We start from the raw sequence: 25752 nt of genomic DNA on the forward strand, positions 1-25752 counted from the left end.
GAAGAGAGGGACACAGAGACAGGCCAGTGTCCTGTTTTCCTCAGCTCTGGCCATCATGAACATATTACAGTCAACCAAGAGGAGAATGATACTACCTCTAAACCTTCCTTCATTCTCTCACTACCGCAATGCTTTTTACTGTTCCTGTTTAATCCCACTTCCTAGCATTCCTCACACACTCCACATATCCCTATGGGTGGTGGATGGACACATTGCGACTGTGGCTCAGTTGGTAGAGCGGGTCGGCTGATGATCAAAGGGTTGGAGGTTTGATCCCCGCCCTGCCACCTGTGTCATAGTTGTTGTGTCCTTGGGCAAGACACTTCACCCACCTTGCCTCGTGTGAATGTCGATAGTTAGCCCTGCTATCGGTGTTATGAATGTGTGTGTGTGAATGGTAACGTGGGAAAGGAAAACAGGTCTCCCTTGTAAAAGAGTCTTCGGTCTCAATGGGATTTACCTGTATAAATAAAGGATAAAAAAAAAATTGCTCTGATCATGTACAGGTGAAACTCGAAAAATTAGAATATCAAGCAAAAGTTCATTTATTTCAGTAATTCAACTTAAAAGGTGAAACTAATATATTATATAGACTCATTGCATGCGAAGTGAGATATGTCAAGCCTTTATTTGTTGTAATTTTGATGATAATGGTTTACAGCTTATGAAAACCCCAAATTCAAAATCTCATAAAATTTGAATATTAATTGAAATAAATAAAAAAATGATTTTCAATACAGAAATGTCGGCTCTCTAGAAAGTATAATCATGCATATGTACTCAGTACTAGGTTTTGGCCCCTTTTGCATGAATTCCTGCCTCAATACGGCGTTGCATGGATGCTATCAGCTTGTGGCACTGCTGAGGTGTTATGGAAGCCCAGGTTGCTTTGATAGTGGCCTTCAGCTCGTCTGTATTGTTGGGTCTGGTGTGTATCATCTGCCTCTTGACAATACTCCATAGATTATATATGGGTTTCAGGTCAGGAGAGTTGTCTGGCCAATCAAGCACAATATACCATGGTCTGTCAACCAATTACTAGTGGTTTTGGCACTGTGGACAGGTGTCAAGTCTTGCTGGAAAAAGGAAATCAGCATCTTCATAGAGCTAATCAACAGATGCAAGCATGAAGTGCTCTAAAATCTTCTGGTAGATGGCTGTGGTGACTTTGGACTTGATAACACAGTGGACCAACACCATCAGATGACATGGTGCCTCAAATCATCACTGACTGTTGAAACTTGACACTGGTCATCAAGCAACTTGGATTTTGTGCCCCTCCACTCTTCCTCTAGACTGTGGAACCTTGATTTCCAAATGAAACGAAACATTGTGTTTGTATCAGTGATGATTTGAGGTATCATGTCATCTGCTGCTGTTGGTCCACTGTGTTATCAAGTCCAGAGTCAACACAGCCATCTACCAGAATAGTTTAGAGCACTTCATGCTTCCGTCTGTTGACAAGCTTTATGGAGATGACAATTTCCATTTCTGGCAATACTTGACACCTGTCCACAGTGCTAGAAACCACAAGTAACTGGTTGACTGACCATGGTATTGCAGTACTTGAATGGCCAGACAACTATTCTGACCTGAACTCCATAGAGAATCTATGGGCTATTGTCAAGAGGCAGATGATACACACCAGACCCAACAATACAGACGAGCTGAAGGCCACTATCAAAGCAACCTGGGCTTCATAACACCTCAGCAGTGCCACAGACTGATCGTCACCATGCCGTGCCCCATTAATGCAATAATTCATGCAAAATAAGAACCCAGACCAAGTTTATAGTAGATGAATGAAAATACATATGAAAAGAGTGACATTTCTGTATTATAAATATTTGTTTTGATTGGCCTTAAAGAATATTCTAATATTTTGAGATGCTCGATTTCTGGTTTTCATGAGCTGTAAGCCTGAATCCTGTACATTTAAACAAAAAATTGCCTGAAATATATCACTCTATATCTAATATATCTAGAATATATGAACTTTCACTTTTTGAATTCAATTAGATTTAAAAAAGAGCTTTTCCATGATATTCTAATAATATGAGTTTCACCTGTGTATCTAATCTTTTTTTTTATCATTTGAACAAAGAACAAGCACAAATGTTTCCCCTGAGGAGATACCACTGACATTTTCAAATTGGTTAACACTTCCACAAGATACTGGATGAAAAGTGCACACACACACACACACACACACACAAACATTGGAGTGCAGTGTTGAACACAAAAAATATGTTAAATTCGAAAATGCAACGGAAGGCCTTTACATTGGTTATTTTTCGTTGCTATCTCATGGACGTTTGCATTACATGTAAACTGAATGGATTCAGCTACTGCATGTTTTAAGACAGAAACTGCACCTTCATGATACTTTCTGTCATTTGATAGGAGGAGGCAACTCTCTGTCTGGCTAGCCATGTCCTCGTCCCCACACACCCATTAACACACACACACACACACACACTCGAACAGCACTTAAGCCGTGCAGAAAAATAATGCAGTAAGGTCTCAGTTTCTCAGTTTTTAGCTTGGGGACCTGACAAACCTTTTCCATGATGACTCACTGGCTCGCTCTGTATGTGACCCTGTGTGTATCTGTGTTTGCATGGTCCAAGAGAAACAGTGTGTGAATGTGTGTGTAAGTGAGTGTGTTGTCGGCAGTCAACGAGAACAACGAGACTCTAGAGAAAGAGAGGACTTCACCAGACACACACACACACACACACACCTGTACATACGATAAAGTCCTAACAGATGATTCTTGGTAAGGCCAGGCAGGCTGCAGCAGAGTTGCCCTGTTTACATCTCTCTCTCTCTCTCTCTCTCTCTCTCTCTCTCTCTCTCTCTCTCTCTCTCTCTCTCTCTCTCTCTCTCTCTCTCTCTCTCTCTCTCTCTCTCTCTCTCTCTCTCTCTCTCTCTCTCTCTCTCTCTCTCTCTCTCTCTCTCTCTCTCTCTCTCTCTCTCTCTCTCTCTCTCTCTCTCTCTCTCTCTCTCTCTCTCTCTCTCTCTTTTCCCTTTGTTGACAACCTCTCACACAGGAAACGTGGACAAATTGTTTTTCTGTCCTACTGACTCAGGGCTGGACAGAGACAGTGAGGGTGTCGGGGCACCTTTGGCCTCGGAGGAAGAGGAGGAAATGCAAGGAGTAGATGTAGGAAAGGGGGGAGAATGAGAGTTGGCTCAATGCTATTCCCTTCGAGTCACCCTCCCTCTCTCCCTCCCTCCCTCCCTCCCTCCGCCTTCCCTCCCGCGGGTCTTTCCAAACTCAACACACATTTTCCAGAGAAAGTGAAAGAGAGGCACAGGGAATAAGACAGCAAAAAGAGAGTAGAGAAAGGATTTTGGAATGGGTGGGAGTTTGGGAATTTAATAGCAGGATGGAAAGGTATATTATAAATTTCTCCCTTTTCTCTCTCTCCCCTGCTCCTTGTCGACACAATCTCCCGGGGAGAAAAGGAAACCGTGTCTCTTTTTTTTTCTCCTAATCCCCAAATAAGGGCTAGGCATCAATTTTGCTCACCTCTTTTACTAACACATTCGAATATGAGAAAACTTTTTTTTTTAAGATTACAAAAATGAAAGCAAAGGACAGGAGAACATAGAAAGAGAAGTAAAGACAAAGAGAATCAAATATAGAGATTTTTTAAGGGAGGCATGCACAGAAAAGTTATAGGAAATATGTGAGAGGACAGGGAATTGACGGTAAAAAATAAATTGAAAGAGTGCCTGAGTAAGGGAATATGGGACAGTATGCCTTTATGGGAAGAAGAGTGTGAGATAGGTGTGTGTGTGTGTGTGTGTGTGTGTGTGTGTGTGTGTGTGTGTGTGTGTGTGTGTGTGTGTGTGTGTGTGTGTGTGTGTGTGTCATGGGACCGCGCTTCCTGCAGGAACTGACACACGCAGCAGTTCTAGTGAGCCACCCAGGACCTCAGTCAGCACCCCCTTTAACACACACACACACACACACACACACACACACACACACACACACACACACACACACACAACACCACACACACACACAACACCACACACACACACACATACACACACACACACACACACACACCATGCACACAAACACACAGCAACCCCGGAGGAGAGTTACTACAGGCCTCAAAGGGTTAGGTGGAGGGGGGGGGGGGGGGGGGCAAGTATGGGATGGTTCAGTACGTCATCGACAGCCCAAGGGTGATACTTTCCGATCCTTTTATCCCTGCAGAGCTGAACTAGAGACAGGGCAGCAGAGGGAGAGGGAGAGAGATAACTGCAATATTTACCACATTCAGCAGTATCTTATTCCTCTGTTGGGATCTAGTCAGAGGAAGTGTTAAACTGCTCTCTGATAGGCTGCAAACCAGAGCAAGAAAAACTAGCTACAGCAGCTGACAAACACCTACCATAGACAAACTGCTTTGTTTTTGCCATGGTTTCTCTTTACCGAGCACTGATGACGGCAGTGAGAATCTCAATAGCCCAGTAGTGCCAGCGTTAGCGTTAGCAAATACAGCCAGTAGACGCACAATTGTTCACAGAGAAATCTTTGACTCATTACAACAGTTGTGATAAATGGAAATTCCCAGATAGTACGCAGACTCATAATGAAACTGTTATTTCATTTGCCTTGAAATGCTGTAGCAGCACAATAAGGTTTGGCCTGCAATACTGCAAATGAATAAATAAGACAATGAATCCATACAATTGCTGTCCTTCTATGTTGACAGAAAATCTAACTCATTTCCTTAGTTCCTTTTCCATCAAGGCAAAAGGGCGAGTGAGGATAACTTTCACATGTTTCCATCACAGGGTGGAAAACAAGCGAGAAGATAGAAGTAGAGAGGGAGAGACGGAGGGGGAGAAATGAGGCAGTCGGTTTGGAGAAACCGCAAAGGAAAAACAAAAGAATCCAAGAAAAGAACGAAAAAGAGAAGAAAAACCCAACCATCCCTCAGACTTCCTCCCAGGATATCAACAGACCACAGAGAGTAGTGAAAAAGCACACACAAATCTCTCTCTTGCCCCCCTCCACCCATCTCTCTATCTCTCTTCCCATATCCCCTTTGTCATCTCTCTTTCCATTCAGCCCGACTCCTGAGACCAGTCCCGTTCCACATCTCCCTCTCATTCCTTCTCTCTCTTTTAATCTCCTCGTTTCTCTCCTATATGGCTTTTCCTTCTTCTAATACGTTCCCCCAATCCCTCCATCATAATTCCTTCTGGGTTCACTTCATCTCTCCATCTAGTCCTCCATTTTCTCCTTGATATCCCCCAGAGCTGGCCATTATAAACCATGTGGAATTGATATTACAAATTGTGTCTCTGTGCGTTTTTGTGTGAGAGACGTATAGACTTAAACCTCTCGTGTGGATCCGACAGCTTGCTGGAACTCCATTACACTATCTGTGCAGGTGTGTGTGTGTGTGTGTGTGTGTGTGTGTGTGTGTGTGTGTGTGTGTGTGTGTGTGTGTGTGTGTGTGTGTGTGTGTGTGTGTGTGTGTGTGTGTGTGTGTGTGTGTGTGTGTGTGTGTGCACTAACCTGTCTGGACAGATGATTCATCCCAGGTCCCTCCACACTCTGAAGACTCTCCTTCTTCTACCGCTGAAAAGAAAAAGGGCAAGAGATTTGTCTTCATCAAATATTTTCTGCACAAAAAAAGTGCACTTTGCAATTTGAACAGCAAAGACGGCGGTTACAGACAAGGCTAGACCAATGAAAACTAAATATTTGAATCATCTCCTTGTCATTTAAGTTGACATTGCTGAATTATGAGGATGTGCTGCTTTTCCTCGTCTGTCATGTTAAGTAACGGCATACTTTTAGGATGAAACAAGCAACTTGATGACATTAGCATGGGCTTACAGTATTTGTGAGGGGTATCTTATAACTATTTAACATTTTAAGTATACCCCATGCTATGTTAAGCAACAACATAGTTCCTGCTGAACTACTAGCCTATACACCGTTCATGACATCATATTGACCCCACACAACAATATTTCAGAGATAGAAATGACAACGCTAACATACAATATTCAACTGTGATCACTACTTTAGCAGTTTTATTTGAGGATTATGGACGTGTTGTGTATCTACTGCCTCTGTACATGTGTGTAATTCAAACACCCCCGAAAATAGAGCATGGGGAAGCAGCATACATGCAGGTATGGACAATGACAATGTCCTGAGGTCCCTCTGCGACGCACACTGGGAGCTGATCAGAGCTGGAATGTGACACTGACTTCCTGGGTACAACAGGAAGGAGGGGAAGGAAGTGCAGCTGGCACACAAACAGGAAATGGCCCGAGCCACCACACAATGGGGTTTCCTGCACATTCCCCCTCCCCACCACACCATTCCTCACTTCTCACTTACTCACCTTGGTCTTTGATCTCTCCAAAAATCCCTAGTTCTCATCCTGTGACCCCCACCCCTCCATCTCTGTATACCTCTCCTCATATTCCACACTCCACATCCTCACCAGCTCCCCCCGGACCCACCCCATCCTCCGAACATTCACGCCAAGCCAAAAGACCCAATCAAAACAAGAAGCTATAAATCAGTGAAGTGTTCCTAAGAAAAACAAACTGTTGGCTCCATGTTCATTGTTAACTTCACACAGTGGGATACAATGTGCAGACGGTATATAAGGAGAGCTTTGGTGGCTCCCTATGTGCGTTGTTCATTATTCCCAATAGTGGTAATGTAGACCATTCACACTTCAGAAACTTTACACACTGAGACAAAATTCAACCGTCCTCGGAAAAAAAATGGTTTTAAGCCTTCACTAAAATGATCTTGAAACCTCCTGCCATTCTTATCCTCAATGTTCAGCTCCCTGGAATTAAAAAGGCTCAATCAAAAAGGTTGAGCTGAACTAAATGCAACTACAGTTCAATTCTTCCATTTGAAGCAAGGCTGCGTAGCTCACTTTCACAATATAGAAGCCACCACACCATGAAAGTGTGAGGCGAGTATTCAATAGCAACTAACATAGTGGGAATAATACCAGCCTTGGTTTTCAGTCAAACACAGCACGCGGCTCATACAGTAGCTGTTTATAGGCATAGCACGCCCAGAATAATACAACACTCACATTAAGAAATAAGCTGCTGAGGCACTTTCTAAAAATAACCAAAAACATATATTTAATCCGTAGATGCTGAGTGTCTTCAAAAACGCAAACATTTGGCGAGGTAAGAAAGCTACTGTTGAACAAAATTGTGGTCAGAAATGAAGCGTCAAGTCCATCTCAAAACAGTGGTATGTAGTTTACCTTCAGTGAGCTAGGATGTCCTTATAGCTTGAGTAAAAAGACAGGACGGCTTATTAATTGATGGCAAGCAGTGTTGCCATAAATACATGTTGTATTGACCAAAAATGTTAAGAGGACTGACTCCCTCTCCTGAAAAACTAAATAAACAAACCCCCGCGTCAGGATTCAAGCGTTTGTATCAAGCCTGAAATCTCCCTCTGAGAATCTGGAGCTGGTTCTGCAGTAAGGGCCAGATGTGGACCACAGTGTGCTAATAATGGACTAATGGATCCCTGGACAAGCACATATGCGCACACAGCACAGCAGAGCACACACACACACATACAGTACATACAGACCCACACAGGATCATGAATTGAAGTCTGTCCATCTGCCTGAACAGACCCCAGGCAGCGCGGATAGAGAGAGACCTCCCACCATGACTAACCTGTCTGCCAAACACAGCAGACAGAAACACATGAGAGAAGGTATGGGAAGAGGGAAAATATAGCACAACTACTTCCTCTAGGCTAATAAAAAAAGGGCTTTTCCTGCAAAATGCCTAAAGCACATTACCACTTAAATAAAGCCATGTTGTGGGTTGCATGTTTAATACAATGCAGTGTGAGTGATACCTTCAGTATCTTTACCAACATCAAAGGTTGAAATCAAAGGTTCATCTTGGTTCCCTGCTGTGACCACTCTCTGCTTGAGCTGGGCTTCCCTGGTCTAGTTGTGACAGAGATTTTCTGTATTTTTTTCCCCTGACAAATATAAAAATGTGAAATTCTGATAAAAAAAAAAGAGTTTTGGATGTTTCAGAAAGAACTCTGTCTGTGCCCATCTTTCCATTGGGAGTAACGTCAGTTTCATTAGCCGAGCACACAAAGCTTTATTTAGAATTCCCCTAGCCTTCCTCTGTCCCCCCTCAGAGACACACACACTGTTACTGTGAACCCTGTACACACCAGGGGGTCTGAGCATGCTTACACAAAACTGGATAGTTCAATTGGATTTGTGTGTGTGTGTGTGTGTGTGTGTGTGTGTGTGTGTGTGTGTGTGTGTGTGTGTGTGTGTGTGTGTGTGTGTGTGTGTGTGTGTGTGTGTGTGTGTGTGTGTGTGTGTGTGTGTGTGTGTGTGTGTGTGTGTGTGTGTGTGTGTGTGTGTGTGTGTGTCTGTTTAACATTACAAAAATGTTAATAAATCAAAAACTAATAAATAAATGGTGTGTATGTGTCTGTAAGGGAGAACACAGCATTCCAGATGAAGATGTGTGTTGTTCCATCTTCTATTAGCCTTCAGTTCATCTCTCTTCTGTTCACACTGAAACATTTCAATTGGAATAATAAGCCAATTAAGTACCAAGCACTACCACAGTTACAAATATGAGCTAAAATCTTCGTATGTATTTTTATATAATATTAATTTAACATATTTAATACTTATCTTCTTAAAAAATATCAATTCAAAAAGACAAGTGGAGATTTGACTTCAGTTCAATCTTTAAATGTGGAAGGAAGGCATATCATTATAAATATCTGCATGCCACATTTTGAAATCCCACATGAATAATGAATACTAACTACTTTATTCACCCAGGGACAACGCACATTATTCAACGTCACTGTAATTCAGCCTGTGTTGTCTAAAAGGCTTATCACTAATTGTGGCATAATGCAATTTTGATGCTTTTGGTTTTTATTAAAGTGCACTGCTCAGACCACCTCTTGCAAGAACAAAGCCGAACCCATTAAAACATGACTTTTTAATGTGATTAGGGCACACTGTGTACGGGCTTAGATGAATGGATGAGTCATCCTCATCTGCTTGTAGAATGTAACGAGGTCATTCTCTTTCAGGTGATTGAACACCTGTAGCTGTCATATACGGTTCAGGAATGATGTGTGGCTGCCATCTGCACTGTCTAATTTTAGCTAGGCAAAGCAAATATTTACACATGGGTTTAAGAGTGAGGGCAATTATTTACTTTTTCCGACACAGCACCTGAATCCAGGAAAACGGAGCCACAGTTGTGATCTCCTGACTCGAAAGCTATTCCAAGTTGGTACAATGTGCTCATTGGCAACCGAGGAGAATACATATTTTAAAAATCTGAAGAGAGTTTTGGAAAATAGAAGAAATTTGAAGTACACTTACTTATTTCAACATATTTTGCTCTATACACCACCGATCCAATCCCCTCTAACACAAGTTCATTCTGAGTGGAAAAGAGGGTGTGACCTGATTCTATTACGCATTCGATACAAATATCTAAACCCCTGATGAAGTTTGTTGTATGGAAAAGCAGGTTAACTATACTATAGATGGCAGATAATGCCTCACGTACAACATCTACGGCTGTTTAGGCACGATGCTCCCATTTCATTTTTAAAGTACAGAAAGAGGAAGGAGAGGAGCACAATGATCTTATCATACACACATATTTACATAGTTGTTGTTGCATACAGTACAGAACACCTCTCTCTCCAATGTCATTTTATTTTCATTTCCTGCATCTTTTTCTTCATCTCCCTATCCTCTTCCCTTTTTCATCATCCATATCCTGCCACTTTTTTCCTCTCCCTCCATCTCTTAAGTGTTTCTGACCACTGCTCACCCGCCTTGCTTTGTTCAAATATCCCTCGTTCTCCGTCACACAAATTCAGTTTTTTTCTGTCCCTTCTTCCCCCTCTTCTACCCTCTCCCCCACATTTTATCTCTGTCTCTTCTTCTCTTCTGTCCGATGAAAGCGCCTATAGCCTCAATAAGAAAAGCCTTTGTCTTTGTTTCCCTCCCCTTCCTAAACAACACATGCATTGCACGCACAGTATCAGGGCCATTTATTCCCAAGGCTGCCCAAGGCTCTGGTGTTCCCACATCTCTTGACGAAACGGATCACTGTGGCCAATCACGCATTGGCCAGGCCGGCCCAGAGAGGCGGGATATGGGTCAGTGTAGCCAATGATGCGCTGCCTCTCGCCCCAGAGGGGACAGGGCTGATTGACAACTAGTGCTGGACAGAAGTCAAGAGGGTAATTGTCATCCGACTCTCTCACTCTCTCTCTCTCTCTCTCTCTCTTTATCTGTCTGACTCTCCTCCTCTAGACACTCATCTCTTCTTCCTCCCACTTCATAGCCCCAGCCTCCTCCCCTCCCCAACTCGCTCACTCCCTGTAGCTCCAAAGGGACGCTCTCATTGGCTGCCCTCCCTTTCCCCCAGGAATGACTTGTGTGATGCTACAGGCTGAGGGCTGATGCCAATCTCCATCTGCAGCCCTTCCCCGCGGGACCCCCCCTTCCCCCCTAAAACTTCAATGGCCTGTGTCGAGCACACACACACATAAGCAAGCAATTCTTAGTCAGGGGACGGGGACAGAAGCTGATTAACCAAATACTTTTATCAGCAGTAAAAACCTCTCTCACTGCCTGCCTGCATTCTGAACAAAACAGCCTTAAAATACATAAACACACCCGCAACAGACACACATCCCAAGCACTGAGCCATTGGCCAGAAACATCCGACTAGTCTGGGGGTTTTGGGGCAGTGTGTGTGTGTGTGTGTGTGTGTGTGTGTGTGTGTGTGTGTGTGTGTGTGTGTGTGTGTGTGTGTGTGTGTGTGTGTGTGTGTGTGTGTGTGTGTGTGTGTGTATGTGTGTGTGTAAAGGGACAGAGGTAGCAGAGGGCTTAGATGGATGGCAGAGAGAGAGAACAACAACCACACAAAGCCTGGCGGACAAGCTTCATCGCGCTCTCTATCTTTCTCTTCTCGCTGTCTCTCTTGTTTCCTACCCCCCCCCCCCCCCCCCTACGCCCCCCTCTTCGCCACTCATCTATTTTCTCTTTTTCTCTCGATCCAAAATGTTTCGATAATCTGAATTTGTCTTCAAAGTATTTGCTGTTCTTTTCCCTCCAGCCATCACTACATTTCTTCTCCTTCATTAATGCTTCCCTCTGTACTTTCATCTCAACTATAGCGTCATCTCTCATTCATGTTGCTCCTCACACCTACTCTTTTGTTTCTTGCTGTATATGAGGTCATTGTGGTTTCAAACCATGCTGTGCTGTCCAACTCAGTTGCCACGCAACCTCCCCGATATCCCCCAAATTACCCCCAACATAAGCACGCATGTTCTCGTGCTTTCTCTTACACTCGCAACAGCAGCTTAACATCCCAAGGGCTTGAAAAAAGCTATTGATGTGACACATAAAGGAAACCAAATGACAGAGCACTTAAACAGGTGTTTTAAAGGACTTCTTGTTGTATCTGTTGTAAGCTCCAGTCTACTGTTTTGACTTGTTTTTGTGTATCTACAAAGTGCACATAAACAAACACGTAAAACATGTGCCTGAAGTAACGTGTACACACATTACAAGAAACGCTGCCATTTAAAACTAAGATCTGCTTATTAACACGCAACCAAAGAAAATCAGAAGAGAGCAGAACATTCATTTTTACACACACACACACACAAACGCTCAAACAAGCACAGAGTTGATGTTCAGGGCCAAACAGCACAGCTTGAGATTAAAGAGCTTCTCTGATCTGACATTTGTTTTTCTGTCTGTCAGAGAGAGTGAGTGTGGCGGGAAGAGGAATCAATAGAAGAAGAGACGTGCCAGAGAAGAGATGAGAGAAGGGAGGAGAGTGAGGAGAGGAGGAAAAGAGGAAAACTGAAAGATTAAACAAGAGTGGAGTGATTTTATTAGTTATCTATTGTAATTGTTTTTACCATTTAATTGTATTATAAAAGGTGGAACCTATAATTCAAGTGTACACTTTTATGTACTATAATTTAGTGATGCCAATAAAGCTTTTTGAATGGAATTGAATTATATTGAGTGAGAGGCCGGAAGTAAAGCAAAGTCAGTGGTGGAGAGGAAAGGTGAGAAAGAGGTGAGGAGAAAGACAAGAGGTGAAGGAGGGCGGCAAGGAGAGAGAGAGAGATAAGGAGTAGGACAGAGAGAGAGAGAGGGAGAGGGAGAGCATTCCTCTGGAGTACCTGGACTCTGGGGGAAGCTCCAGAAATAACTGAACTAGAAGTTCCCCCAGCAAGCCTCCGCTCACCATTACAGACTGGGACACATACACACACACACACACACACACACACACACACACACACACACACACACACACACACACACACACACACACACACACACACACACACACACACACACACACACACACACACACACACACACACACACACACACACACACACACACACACACACACACACACACACACACACACACACAAGTCAAATAAAAGCCACTAGGTTCATTAGAAGTCTGAGCTACGTTAAGAACATGGACTCAAATGTTGTCAAGATCAGCTGAGATGAATTACGGGGTCTAGCAGATAAAGTGAATGCATATTCACACACACAAGTACATGAGCAACAAGAGCAGTGAAAGCGGGAGGATGGGGGTGGGGGGCATAATTGCCTTCTCTTGTAGTACAGGCTTGGGAGTGCTTTTTGACTGAAGACACCAATTTCACGCTAAGGCATTATTTAGCTTGATACAAACTTGATTAGGCTTTACTGGAGGAGAGAGAAAGAGAGAGAGACACAGAGAGGAAAAGGGAAATAAACAGCTTTGTGTCATGCCGCATGCATCGCTGGCGGATAGATTAACTTGCTCGTCACGCTCCTTCTGGGAGTTACAAGAAAAATATACACACAGCGCGTGTGCGCTCGGAGCGTGGCTGGCTGCTTGGTTGTTTGTTTGTGTGAGTAGACATAATCACGCATCTTATCCTAAACGCAAAATGTAGTTTCCTTTTTTCTAAATAATGCCGTTCATTGATTGTTTTGTGATTTTTGTCTTTCTTTATCTTGTATGTGTTACAACATGTGGTTAAAAGTAGGCTTTGGGTCAACTCTATATCTTCTTAAACTATTAGATCGGAGCTTCAAATTCAATTCAGAAACTAACCATCCAATATATTGGTCCCTAAGGTATTTCAAAATAAATAAACAAAGACTTGACTCCTTCATAGAACAGGTTGTGGGTCCACCTGAAAATGATAAATATCAAAAAACTCTGCTGACAAAAAGGCAATATACATTACCTTCATGTTCGCTCACAGAGACACTTATCCCAAGTGCAAATGCTGTTCATTATAAGACATATAGGCAATGTGCATTTAAGCTAGTGCCACATGTACCATGGGGTCTGACAGGATCAGATCAGAGAGGGCCAGTCTCCAGACAGCTTAATAACATGGTTCAGGCAGACAGTACTTCCTAGATTCTTAAATTTGGCCTGCACTGACAAAGACACACACACACACACACACACACACACACACACACACACACACACACACACACACACACACACCTTCGCACCAGTCTCACCACCATGCAATCTCTTATCATCTCCTGACTGAGAAATATGCAGAGGAAACAACATGAAACAAAAAGTCTTTACCTTTGACACTAAGAAAAGCAATAGCAGGATATATTTAATTGAATAAATAGTGTTTAATTTGACATATGATGTATTTTTTTCTCTTTCCAGGCTATAAACAATACTTATTGAATATGACCCAAGTGTCTTAGACAGAAGACATAAAGGACTCATTTGGTGAAAAACTAAAAATGTAAGCAAAACAGTGCCACTTGAAAAGAGAACATTGTTTTTAGTAACGGAAACTGGTCATAATTATATTGATCATTTGGAAGGAATGGATATGTCAGTGAAGATGAAGATGTATGAAAATGATCAGTAACTTCTTATTTCCTTTCACACAATTCCTTTTCTTTCTTCCTTGACATGGAGTCTGCCTCTCTCCCTGTCACTCTCCTGCTCTCTCGCTCTGTACTACCCTCTCTCTCTCTCTCTCTCACTCCATTGTATGTCTCACAGCGGGGCGCCCGTTGCCTTTTGACTGGGAGGTGAATGGAAAGAGGGTTAGAAAAACCAACTGAAGACTCAGGCACTAAAAAGAAGCGTTTGGTAGGTCTATAGCGGGTCGCACTACAAAGACCTGGCAGAGTGTCCAATAAAATAGGAACACAACAGAAGCAGCTTGTTCTGTTGAAGACTCCACGCTCTGAGGATAATGCACATTAGTCTGGGTCCTTGGTGTGTGTGTGTGTGTGTGTGTGTGTGTGTGTGTGTGTGTGTGTGTGTGTGTGTGTGTGTGTGTGTGTGTGTGTGTGTGTGTGTGTGTGTGTGTGTGTGTGTGTGTGTTTGTGCGCGCGCATTCAAGTACAGGGAGAAAAAGGCAAGCAGACTTAAAATGATTGGCTGGGCGAATCAGGGAAAAAAACGAAGGCCTTGGCGGTTTGTGTTCAGAGAGAGCAGGACGTGCTAACAAAAAAACATATTATTGGTAATTATGAAACAACAGAGCTTTCAAGGTGGGATAGACAGAAAAAAGACATCCTTATTTACTTCAGTTGCCAAATAAAAGTTTCTTGAATCTGAAACCTAAAAATTTAAATTCAGAAGGGACAAACGTTTAGTTTGGAAACCTGACAAGACCAGTGTAAGAGCCAGATTGCATAAAACATAAGAAATTGTTTAATAATATTTGTGGAAGTAATATGTGTTTTTTATAATTCATAATAATTTACAGTTCATGTTATTTGCTTTTTATAAGTGTATTTTCAGCTAAAGTAATTTTGTAATATTTGATATGTTTAGGCCAAATGCTTTATTATTGTGACGTAATGACTCGCGCCATTTTAGTTTGGAAGACAGACAGCTGTCCATAGGCACGGGAGCATAATATTTATTTACCGTGTGACGTGTGACTTTGTATATTTTTTGACCTTTTTTCAGTAAATCTTTTGAACCAGAAACAATATCTCATGTCATTCGCGTCAGAGTAAGTTACTGTGCCTACAGCTGGATTGTGGTATCGAAATTTGAAGTATACAGACGGAATGCCACTACAACCAGTGTCTTATGACTTAAAAGTCCAACTGTGTAGGTTATGCAGGGTCAGACCAGGAGGCATAAAGCTCCATAAGTCTTTATACACACGCGCACACACATATATTTCCCATTTCCTTTCATCAACAGCAGTGTGTGAGGAGGAGGGAGCTGGTGTAGCCTAATAAATATATTATGCATCAGCCAGGTGTGCAGAGGGGCACTGCTAATTGCCCCCACCACTAATGTTTAATGTACAGAATAGGGAGGAGAATTAAGGGGGGATGAATTCGTAGGAGAAGGGGGTAAGTTGTTTTTTTTAGCAGTGGGGAAGAAAGAATGAAGGGATGAAACACACGAGGACTGCAGAGGAAGGGATGAGGACCCAATGAAGGTGGGCGGCTGTCATAATGTTCAAAATAATAATATAATAATGCTACTGTTCTCATATCAGTTCCACCTTATTTATGGCAGTCCACTGGCCAGATCCACATCATAGTCAGTGATATCCTGAGTTTACAACATCCCAAGTCTGTCTTTTTACAACATCACTTTTTGCTATGGCATGATGTCATGATGTCATGGGCATTATCATATTTCACATGAAGACAGTCAGAAGATAAACTCTACCTCATCACTAAACGCTCCTGTGTGCTGCTTGTTGGGACTTGTTTATGTACCATGTTAAGTTGAGCTCTGTATTTTATTATTACTTTATGTCATTTGACAATCAAATACATTGACTTAATGACAAGCACATCCGCTCCGGTTTGCACGGTTTCTTTGTAGCATGTATTTGATTCTAAAATGACATAAACGCAAAAAATATAGAGCGCAACAGAATGTGTTAAATGCAAGTCCAAAGAAGCACAAAGGACCATTTAGTGACGTTATCAAGTTTGTCTTCTGACTGTCAGCGGATGCTGATATTTCGCTAAATAGCGATGAGCAACCTTAGCCCATGTCGTTTTCAAAAATGCATGCACAGTGTTTCTGTCACCTTCTCTTGAACAAGTGAGGCACCAAGCTTTAACTTATGATTCAACGTTTTATGAATCGTTAGGTATACAATGAGCTTTAAGGAAGACACCACAGCATATGACTTAACCAACACCGCAAACACACTGCAGGCAAAGTAGTCAGTGTTGATAAAATGAATCATAATCTTTTGGAAAGAGACTGAATGAGATGCTTAAACACACACATGCATACACACTCAGCCTTGTAGGAAACTTCGAAGGACCCATGTCCTCCGAGACCATCATGTGCTGGGGGGATACAAGCTTGGCAAGCTAGGTCTGTAAGTGTGTGTGTGTGTGTGTGTGTGTGTGTGTGTGTGTGTGTGTGTGTGTGTGTGTGTGTGTGTGTGTGTGTGTGTGTGTGTGTGTGTGTGTGTGTGTGTGTGTTGCTTGTGTACAGTTACACCAGCATCATCTTTCTCTTCTTAAAAGCTGAGGCCATTGGGCATACACAGAGCTCTGCTACACTGTGTGAGTGTGTTTTTGTGTGTGTGTCTCTCCAGAGTGATGGGTGTGTGTGTTAAGGTCCAGTGAGTTTGCAGCTGATAAACGAGGCTAGCTAAGCTGCTACAATGGCACAGTCCTGGCCCATGACGCCCTGTCCTCACACACTCACACACACACATGTACATGCACAACCATGCCGGGCTGGCCGCTGATAAGGAGTTGTCGCTGGCATACACACACCTCGCTGTGGGATTTCACCCCTTCTGGACACACAGATGAGTTGACAAACACACACACACACACACACACACACACACACACACACAGACACACACACAAAATCACACCAAACACACACACAACAAACACCTAACCAGATGATGTGACCTTCTCCTGTCCATTATTTCAGACAAAACCTAATTTCTGCGGTCATAAGATGGCACACAGACACAATAGAAACATAATCAGATGTCCAAAGAACACAAGACATACAGATACACTGCTTAAACAGGAAAAGATCAATGTATTTCAAAACAAACAAAACAAATTCAAATTGGAAAGAGTGATACTTAGTCACATAGTGAACATCATAAAGATTCTGTTGGGTGCCTGGACTAAAAATGATACGTTCTGGTTAAATACTTGAGGTTCTGGTCTGAAACTTCCAGCCAAAAGCAACATTATGAGTTTGACTGCATTCTACTCTTTTCAACAGGCCTTTTTCACAGCAGACATTTGGAATTTGGAAAAAAAGAAAAGTGCATGTGTGTAACATTGATAATTCTCCATTCAAGTGTCCCTGTGACAGAGATCAGATGTGTACCCTGAAACCAAAGCAGCTAAATGGAATTCAGCTATCTGGGACTTGTCAAATGTCTTTGGTGAAAATGGCCTGCACTGAGCCACCTTCAATTGGTAGTTAATTTGGTTCTAATTGAATCCAGGTCAACGTGAGTCCAATAACATTCAATGCATGGTACCGCTGGGCTCCACCAATCACCAATTACATTAGCTTGTTTTTGTCCCATAAAAAAAAGAAGTCAAATCCACCTCCTGCCGAGGAGTCAATGGAATTTCTAACAAAGCTCTCAGAAAGCCATTTAATGGTTCAGCAGGCTGTAATGCAAAGCCAATACAAGCATGTATACAGGAGTTACTCAATGTGGCTATATGAATACTGATTGTTTACTGTATTTGTAGCTGCACAAACAATAACTAGATAAGCCGTCACATTTTGAGAATCAATAAAAGCAAAAGGACATTCATGGTGCCTTCCAACATCCCCCCAAAAAAAACATACTGTCGTCTTCACGTAATCCAAACCACATGTGTAAGGTCTCTAAGTTTTATAAGAGCCAGTCGCCCTATGAAAGTCTGTGTGCTCTGCCAAAGGGTGACATTAAACTACGTTAATGATAAAGGCAGATGGGGAGAGAGAGGAAGAGAGAGAAAGCAGGAATATACAGGAGAGTTTGAAAGGGGAAGAGAAATAAGACTGTCCTTTGCTGCCATGATGCCACTGGCAGATATACTAGGGACACTACTGGGTTAGAAAGAGTTTATATGAACATAACAAGAGACCTCTAAGCTGTCATTGACCTTGTGCATGACCTTCTGTTTTCATTGGTCAAATTTGACTTTTTCTTTGCAGTAATATCCTAATTAGCGTGATCAACTGCCATCCTGACTTGTAATTTGATGACATTTCCCACCACAATTAATTTTTACCCACATTTAGCGGGTGGTGGTTGTTAATTTCAAGTCTTGAGCGGTTAATTGACAATAACTTTAACTCCAGGCAATGAATAATTACTATCCCACAGTTTCCCATTACATTATAAATCACATACTTACATGAGTTATCATGCAGCCCTAAACATGGTCTTCTATCACCTTACATCTTCAGGTTTGGGCTGATGTTACTTTGGTCTCTGGAAAACTGTGATGACAAATTCAACTTAATTGACCTTTTATATACCATTAAAAAAATGAATCTTTAGATTGATCAATACTGAAAATAATCCTTAGGTACAGCTAGCCACTGAAAATCTCTTTTCGCATTGGAAAAACCGTGCATAAAACTGCTGGAAGGTGGTGTAACCAAAGAAACTGTACAAGGGGCATGAAGAGGTGAGCAAGGCAAAGATAGGGAGGGAGAGAGAGGAAGAGAGAGAGAGAGAGAAAGAGAGAGAGAGAGAAAGAGAGACGGAGAGAAAAGACATGGAGAAAGGAGGCGATTGAGTGGAAATGATTCCATTAGCCCGGAAGAGCTTTAGCGCAACCCAAGTCGACAGCCCAAACCAAACCATCCCCGTTTCTCTCCCTTGGTCAGAGGGCTCATTTGGCTCCAATGACTTTAAACAACACTCCAAACAAAACCAAATAAATGCTAAAAAGCAAACGCTCCCTCTCTTCCCTCCCCATTCTTCCTTGCTCTGCTCCATCTCCCTGTCATATGCGCTCAACTCCCATTTAATGTCCTGCAAATGAAGCGGATTTATTAATGTGTAATTAAGTAATAATCATCGCTACATAATGCATGAGAGACTCAAGGGGCTGGGAGCTGAGAGAGAGAGAGAGAGAGAGGCAGAGAGAGAGAGAGAGAGGCAGAGATAGGACAGTGAGGCTGCCGAGAGCAGACAGAGAAGGAGATTTTTTTTCCTGCCGCGCTAAAGACACACATTAAAAAGGGATTAATCCACTGAAATAATATTTTGATAAGAGTGAAGCGACGCTTTCTCGTTTCCTCCCCTCCCCTCTCTCCCCTCACCCCATCAGCTCTAGTTTCATGGCCCAATCATCGCACCATTTAGTCCATGTTCAATTAACTGACTGCAATTAGTTAAGTCGCCCCACTGTTAACAAGGCCTGATCATTGTAAAAGGCTAGGCTGGTCAAGTGAATCTATCAGAGGATTAAGTCGCAGCAGTGGTGAACCGCAGAGGAGCAGTAATATGAACACTAATACTGCTGTTTGTCATGGCTGCTTTGATCTGACTTTTCCATGGCCCTTAGACAATAATATACAGGTGCTGCTCAATACATTTGAATATCATGGAAAAGCTCTTTTTTTTATCTAATTTAATTCAAAAAGTGAAAGTTCCATATATTCTAGATGTTTAGAACAGATATATTTCAGGCATTTTTTTGTTTAACTTTTCAGGATTCCGGCTTACAGCTCATAAAAATCCAAAATCAAGCATTTATAAATATTATAATATTCCATGAGGCCAATCAAAAAATATATATATAATACAGAAATGTCACACTTTTTGAATTAAATTAGATTTTAAAAAAGAGCTTTTCCATGATATTCTAATTTATTGAGCAGCACCTGTACAAGAAAATTATAACTTTTTTCTGATACTGTCTGTGAGTTGTATAACATTGTATATTAATTGATATTGTCAGAATCCTACAGAGCGTTGAAATATTTCCTTACTCAATTAAAAAAAAAATTTGTTAGGTTGCATCTGATGTGAATGAAAACTACAATCCAAATGGCTGCTGTACGGTATTGTAGCCTTTACAACAAAAAGGATGGGGTTGACAGAAAATGACTAAAGACATCCCTTTCGCCCATCAGTTCTTCACATTGCTTTGTTAAAGTTAATGCCCTAAATGTCCCACTCAACACTGTAAAACATAGCTTTAACCAAAGATACAACACTTCATCGTATAATACATTTCATGTGATTGGGGTTTAAAAGTAAGGGAATAGTATTATGGTCACAGGCAACTGTATCACCCTGTCCATGATCTTATTATTAAGGAAAAACTGTGACTTAATAAAGTACCAATAAAGATGATCACATCATCCGGCATCATCATCATCAGCTATGGAGGGGCCACTCTGAGTCGGTGCAAAACTTAAAGCCAGCGAGGATGAGGTTAGATTTTTGTTGTTGTTTTTTGCCGTGCCTGGCTGGCCAGTTATTCCCGCAAGCCAGCCAGCCAGCCAGCTAGTCAGAGTCCAGTGAGCAGGTGAAAGACAGAAGAACATGAAAACACAGATAATCCCTGGGTGATGCTCACCTCATCCTGGCCTCAACCCCTCCCTCCCTCCATCCATCCCCCCTGCCCACTCACCTGCTGTGTACCACTGCGCTGCCCACAATCTCTCTCTCTCTCTCTCTCTCTCTCTCTCTCCAAACCCCCCCTTTTCTCCTTCATCACTATCTCTTTCTCTCCTCATCCCTCTCTCCATCTTCCCCCCAATGCCAGGTCTTGCCAAGCTGTCAGTAGGGCAAGGTGTGGAGTGGAGATAGCAACACGCATACATACACACATGGATGCATGAGTACACAAACACAAAACACATGGTGCTTGCCGCTTACGCAAGCTAGACTACAAGGGGCTGTGTTACCTTTGCTGAGCACGCACACACACACACACACACACACACAGAGTGGTGGTCGTCTGCTTTGCTTCGCTCTGCTTCGCTTGGCTGCCCGACTAAAGCTAAGCTCTGGTTATCAAGGCTGCCTTAGTGACAAACACACACGGCGTGCATGTCCATGAAGCATGCAAACACAAACATAAGAATGTAGGTCTTTCAAGCAAAGGTAAGTACAAATACACACAGACACACAGACACACACACACACACACACACACACACACACACACTGACAGAGCAATGACAGAGCAGCAATGGGCAGATTTGTTCCCCGACAAAGTGCACCGACCAAGCATTGCCAACATAACAGCAGGGGGCAATGACGACCGCATCCCCCCTCACCGTATACTGATGAAGTGGAAATCAACCAGATTTGAATACATTGTCAAAAGCTGAAACAATAACTTTTGTTGGTCATTTATCAAACATTTGCAGGTTACAGCATAAATGGTGTGAAGATGGGCTTTTCCACAATTCAAATTTTGTTTTGTCATGAGAATAAGATTATGTGTGGGGTAAAGAGAAATTGACCCCATTTTTTAGCAGCTCTCAATATAACACAGTTCCAATAGAAATAATTTATCATAGCCTTTATTATTCTGTCCAAATTCATGGCCTCCTCCAATAATTCACTGCCGCAATCTTTTTATTTTTGCTTCACACAGACACGGACAGATTTGTCCACAGTTTATAGTTTACTTTATGTTCATTAGTTGCACGAGAAATACCCGAGAAATACTGCCAGCTCCTGTTAATCTACCGTAAACAATTGCGTTACAATAACCCAAGACACGAATAAGATTAGTCATTTTCTCCAAAAATACTTAATTAAATTAAAAAACTTGGGAGAATAAGCACTTAATAAGATACAGATATCCATTAAACGCCTCCAATACTGTCATTGATTAAAAATGGCACTTATTATTTTCTGTTCTAGTTAAATTTATAATAAGGATGGGCTGTGTTTGCATTTATTGAAAACAGAAATTAGCTTCAATAGTTGAGGGGTGTGTGGAATTTGTAGACTATACCGCAATCCCTTACAATCACTTCCTCTTCCCCAAGACATCCCCGTTAGGCTGCACTTTGAAGGAAGTGAAACACATTGGTTTCTTAAACGTGTCAGTTTTCCTGCATATAGCCCAGAGTGATAGATATTACAACCACAAACATCCAAGGCCAGCACAATAACACTCCCGCTCCCAGCACTGTGTGTGTGGCATGCTGTGAGTGGGCTCTCCAACTATTGACAAAATCAATCCCACCTGGCACATTTAGGATCAAACGGGCTTCACCTCAGAACCTGTAGGAGAGGCTAAAATGCTCCAATGTAAATCACGCTGCTAATCAAACTTAACAAACACCCACTTTGAACCACTGTCAGATATACATGTATGCTTGCTTGCTTCCACGATAGTCAAATAAATGGAAAGCCTATCTGGTGGAGGAAATGGGGGAGGGGGTGGCAACCACATGGTCAGCCCGTCCCGTTGCCCATCTGGGTTCCATAAAGGAAACATGGAGGCCAAGACCACCACATGCCCTCATGCATGATGCCCACTCACCCATGCACTGCAATGAATACTAGTGTATGCTAAAAGGGGGAACTGAGGCTTCTTTATGGTCAAATTAATCCTGCTTCCAAACACAACCAGTCCTCTGGAATCCTTTTTTTTTTACTTAAGGAAATAGAATCTGTTCATTCTTCGAGTAGACTCTTTTAAAAGGAGGAATAGAGGCTTGAAAACCTGAGAGAGGGTAAACAGGATTCAGAGAAATGTTCTGAAATCTAAGATTAAATACAATCAACTTCAGATATGAATTTGCACTAACCTTGATGTATGGATAATTTTAACATTTGGAGGATAAAAATACATATTAAGATTGTTTTGAAGAAGAAACTGGACTGACAGCGAAGCTGTAGCCTATAAAATGTTAAGTGACTTGATTTGGGGTCAAACAGTCAAATGTAGGCTACTGCTACAAAGCAGCAGAAAATAATCCACATTACACGGGCCCATTAAACAACTCAACAAGTTGATCAAGAAGCACAACCCACGCTGTCAGGAAAACAACACACAAGAGTAGGCTAGGCTATCATCTTTAAAAGTTATGACAGTGTGGAAGCTATTGAAAACAATAAGCCGGACCAGCGGGCGGAAGATCAAACTGTAGCTTTATGGAAGCTGATTTCCGACAATAACGTGAAACAATAAGATGACAGTAGCCTAACAATAAACTTCTTTTCTTTTCTTTTTTTAAAATAGCATACTAATCATTTTAAAAGTAAACCAATGCTTTGGTGACTAATTAGGCTACATTGGGCTAGTGAACCAACAGTAAAACTGAGCATAGTAATTTTAAAGGTAAGAGACACTGATTTAAAGACACACAAAGTGCTTGCAACCCTTTGAGTCTAATTAAAATAAGCTAACTGGCAACATAGTTGCGTGGCTTCTTTGAGCCACTCCTGAGTGAAGTGTCCGTTCGCATGAGACACAAACTAAACAGTTTCTTACCTTTGACGGAGCGCGGTTTTGCCTGTTTTCGTCTAGACATCTCTGTAGTAGTCTCGTGCTGATTTTTTATTTTTTATTCTGTGGTTATTGTTCCGTTCCGTGTTTTCTGCAAACCATAGGCTACAGGCGGACACAGTCTGTTTATCTTTCCTCCTCCGTCCACCACTTCGCTGCTGGTTCTTCGCCTGTTGCAATGCGGCAGCTTCTGTCTCTTCAGTGGGAAACGGCCGTTAGTCCAACGACAACAAACCAAACGCACCGGGAGAGAAGCGGCTCTTCTGACGCGGTTACGGTCGCCTGTGCTCGCGCAACCTGTAGAATAAAAGGGAACAACTTCCCGTTGCTATTCCCTTCCTCTTCCTTACAGCGTGCTGCGGAGCTATTGGTTTCTTCTCTTTTTACCTCGCACGCCTCTTGCTTTCTCGGGGCAAATCGGGCGCTCGTGCCGCTCCTACTTCTTCCAGCACTGGCGGACTGGGGGCGCGAGCTGCCAGCCACGCGTGCGGCAAACACCTGAGCAGGTTCCGCTAGGGAGGAAAAGTGACAGCGGCACCGTCCGAGTGAGAAGCGGCGGCGCCACAGCGGTAGTCTACGTCCAGGTGATAGAAAGCGAAGGAGAAGGTTGTGGGAAATTGCTTTAAAAATTAAACGTGGCTTCTTCTTTTTCCCCTCGCGCTGCTCGCGTCTTCTTCGGGGCTTATTTAGTTTATCGAAACTGTTTCTGTCTGTTTTGTCTTTCTTTTCCCTCCAGGAAAGCGGCACCGACCCGAACCGACCAGCCTCCTGTGTTCCGTCCGACTATTCTACGCTAGGCAGTGGTGGTGTTGGTCTGGTGGAATGGACATTGCGCTCTTCCCCTGCATCTCCACCCCGAGGGGAATAGCCTACTGCTTTTTACTACCCACGCTTTCTTTTTTTGTTAATATTTCTCGATACCCTATCGGCTGTATTAATAGCAGCCTAATATTTCTAGCAGTCTAACCCTTCGCTAGCCTCTGTCTCCCTGCTTTTTCTTTGTCCTGACTCTGGCTACCAGTCTCCCTCCTCCTCCTCTGCCTGCCTCTGCTGGCGGGGCTGCGGCGCAGACACACATAATAAAGCCAAGGCAGGCAGTGCTTGGCTGGAAATGTAGCCGCGTCCCAGCAGGGGGATGTGAGAGAAGGGTCCCGGCGGGGGAGCGCTCTGATCCCGCAGGGAGCAGCTCGGCACAGCCCGGGTTGGCTGAGGCAGAGAGGCAGGCGAGAGGCAAAGGCTGGGGCTGACGGAGAGAGAGAGAGAGGGGAAAGAGGGTTAGGCAACAGCGCCTAGCAGTGGCCGAACGGCACAACTACAACAGGGACTCCGAGAACACAGAGGGTGGAGACAGACAGAGGGAAAATATGGACTTGGATTAAAGTGGGATGTGGAAGAGGTTCTAGATAAAGTTGCAATAAGAAAATTTGAAGAAAATTATGGTTGCTAGCCTATGTCACCTGGTGCTGAGGTATAGGCCTATCTAGTTCAAACACAAACAATGTTCATTGCTCAGCAATGGAGAACAGCTGCAAGCAGTTTTACAACATGTCATTCTCTTCTTTTGATGACTATTTTCACACACCTGGATGTAAACATCTAGGCCTACCTGGAGTCATGCCCAGGCCGTTGTAATGTGTTGGTCACAATTAAAGGTCACGAAAAGTTACTTAATTGCATTTTAAATTTCAAATTTCAAAAGTTAAAATTTTCAAAAAAGTCAGTCAGTTTGAATCACGTGGAGTGGATTGCTGTAGCCTATTTTGGGGTCACTTGTAATGTATAATTTACAAAGTAGCCTAATGTATTTATATGAAAGCAGCCAGCAAGTATGAACTTGTGGCAGATGCATCCCTTTTTTTTAAACATTTTTGTTAACGTAATGTTACATACATATGCAAATTCCCACCACAATCCTAATGTAGACACGAGTTTGAATTTGATGTATTGCAGGGTAACACATTTATAAAATGAGTATTTTACCCCAGGAATCAGTAGCATTAGTGAGCTTGCATAAACACAAGCATGGATTCACCATGTAATGGTCCATTCTCTGCAGAACATATCTTCACAGGATTTGTGCAGTTTTGGAATGTCTCGTCTGGAAATGCTCCCCGTTTCTTGAGCGTTTATCATTTCCCTCGTTTGCGTTGAATTGGTTTCTTGCAGGACAGTTTCTGACAGGATTAGTATAA

At 42.6% G+C, this 25752-nt stretch overlaps 1 protein-coding gene across 2 annotated transcripts in view; it reads right to left on the reverse strand.

Moving 5' to 3' along the window:
- Positions 1-24547, reverse strand: part of znf423 (zinc finger protein 423) — a gene marked incomplete at its 3' end in the record, with an annotated part of 73948 nt that extends 49401 nt beyond the window's left edge. For both annotated transcript variants that reach the window (XM_080027511.1, XM_080027510.1), the window contains exons 1-2: positions 23546-24547; positions 5552-5614 (exon numbers count right to left, since the gene is read on the reverse strand). In XM_080027511.1, coding sequence (XP_079883637.1) covers positions 5552-5614; positions 23546-23585 — 103 coding nt within the window. In that variant the 5' untranslated portion in view covers positions 23586-24547. The remainder of the gene's footprint in view (positions 1-5551; positions 5615-23545) is intronic.
- Between the last annotated feature and the right edge of the window lie 1205 nt (positions 24548-25752).

Source organism: Ammodytes marinus (assembly GCF_949987685.1).
Source record: "Ammodytes marinus genome assembly, chromosome: 5".
NCBI lineage: Eukaryota > Metazoa > Chordata > Actinopteri > Uranoscopiformes > Ammodytidae > Ammodytes > Ammodytes marinus.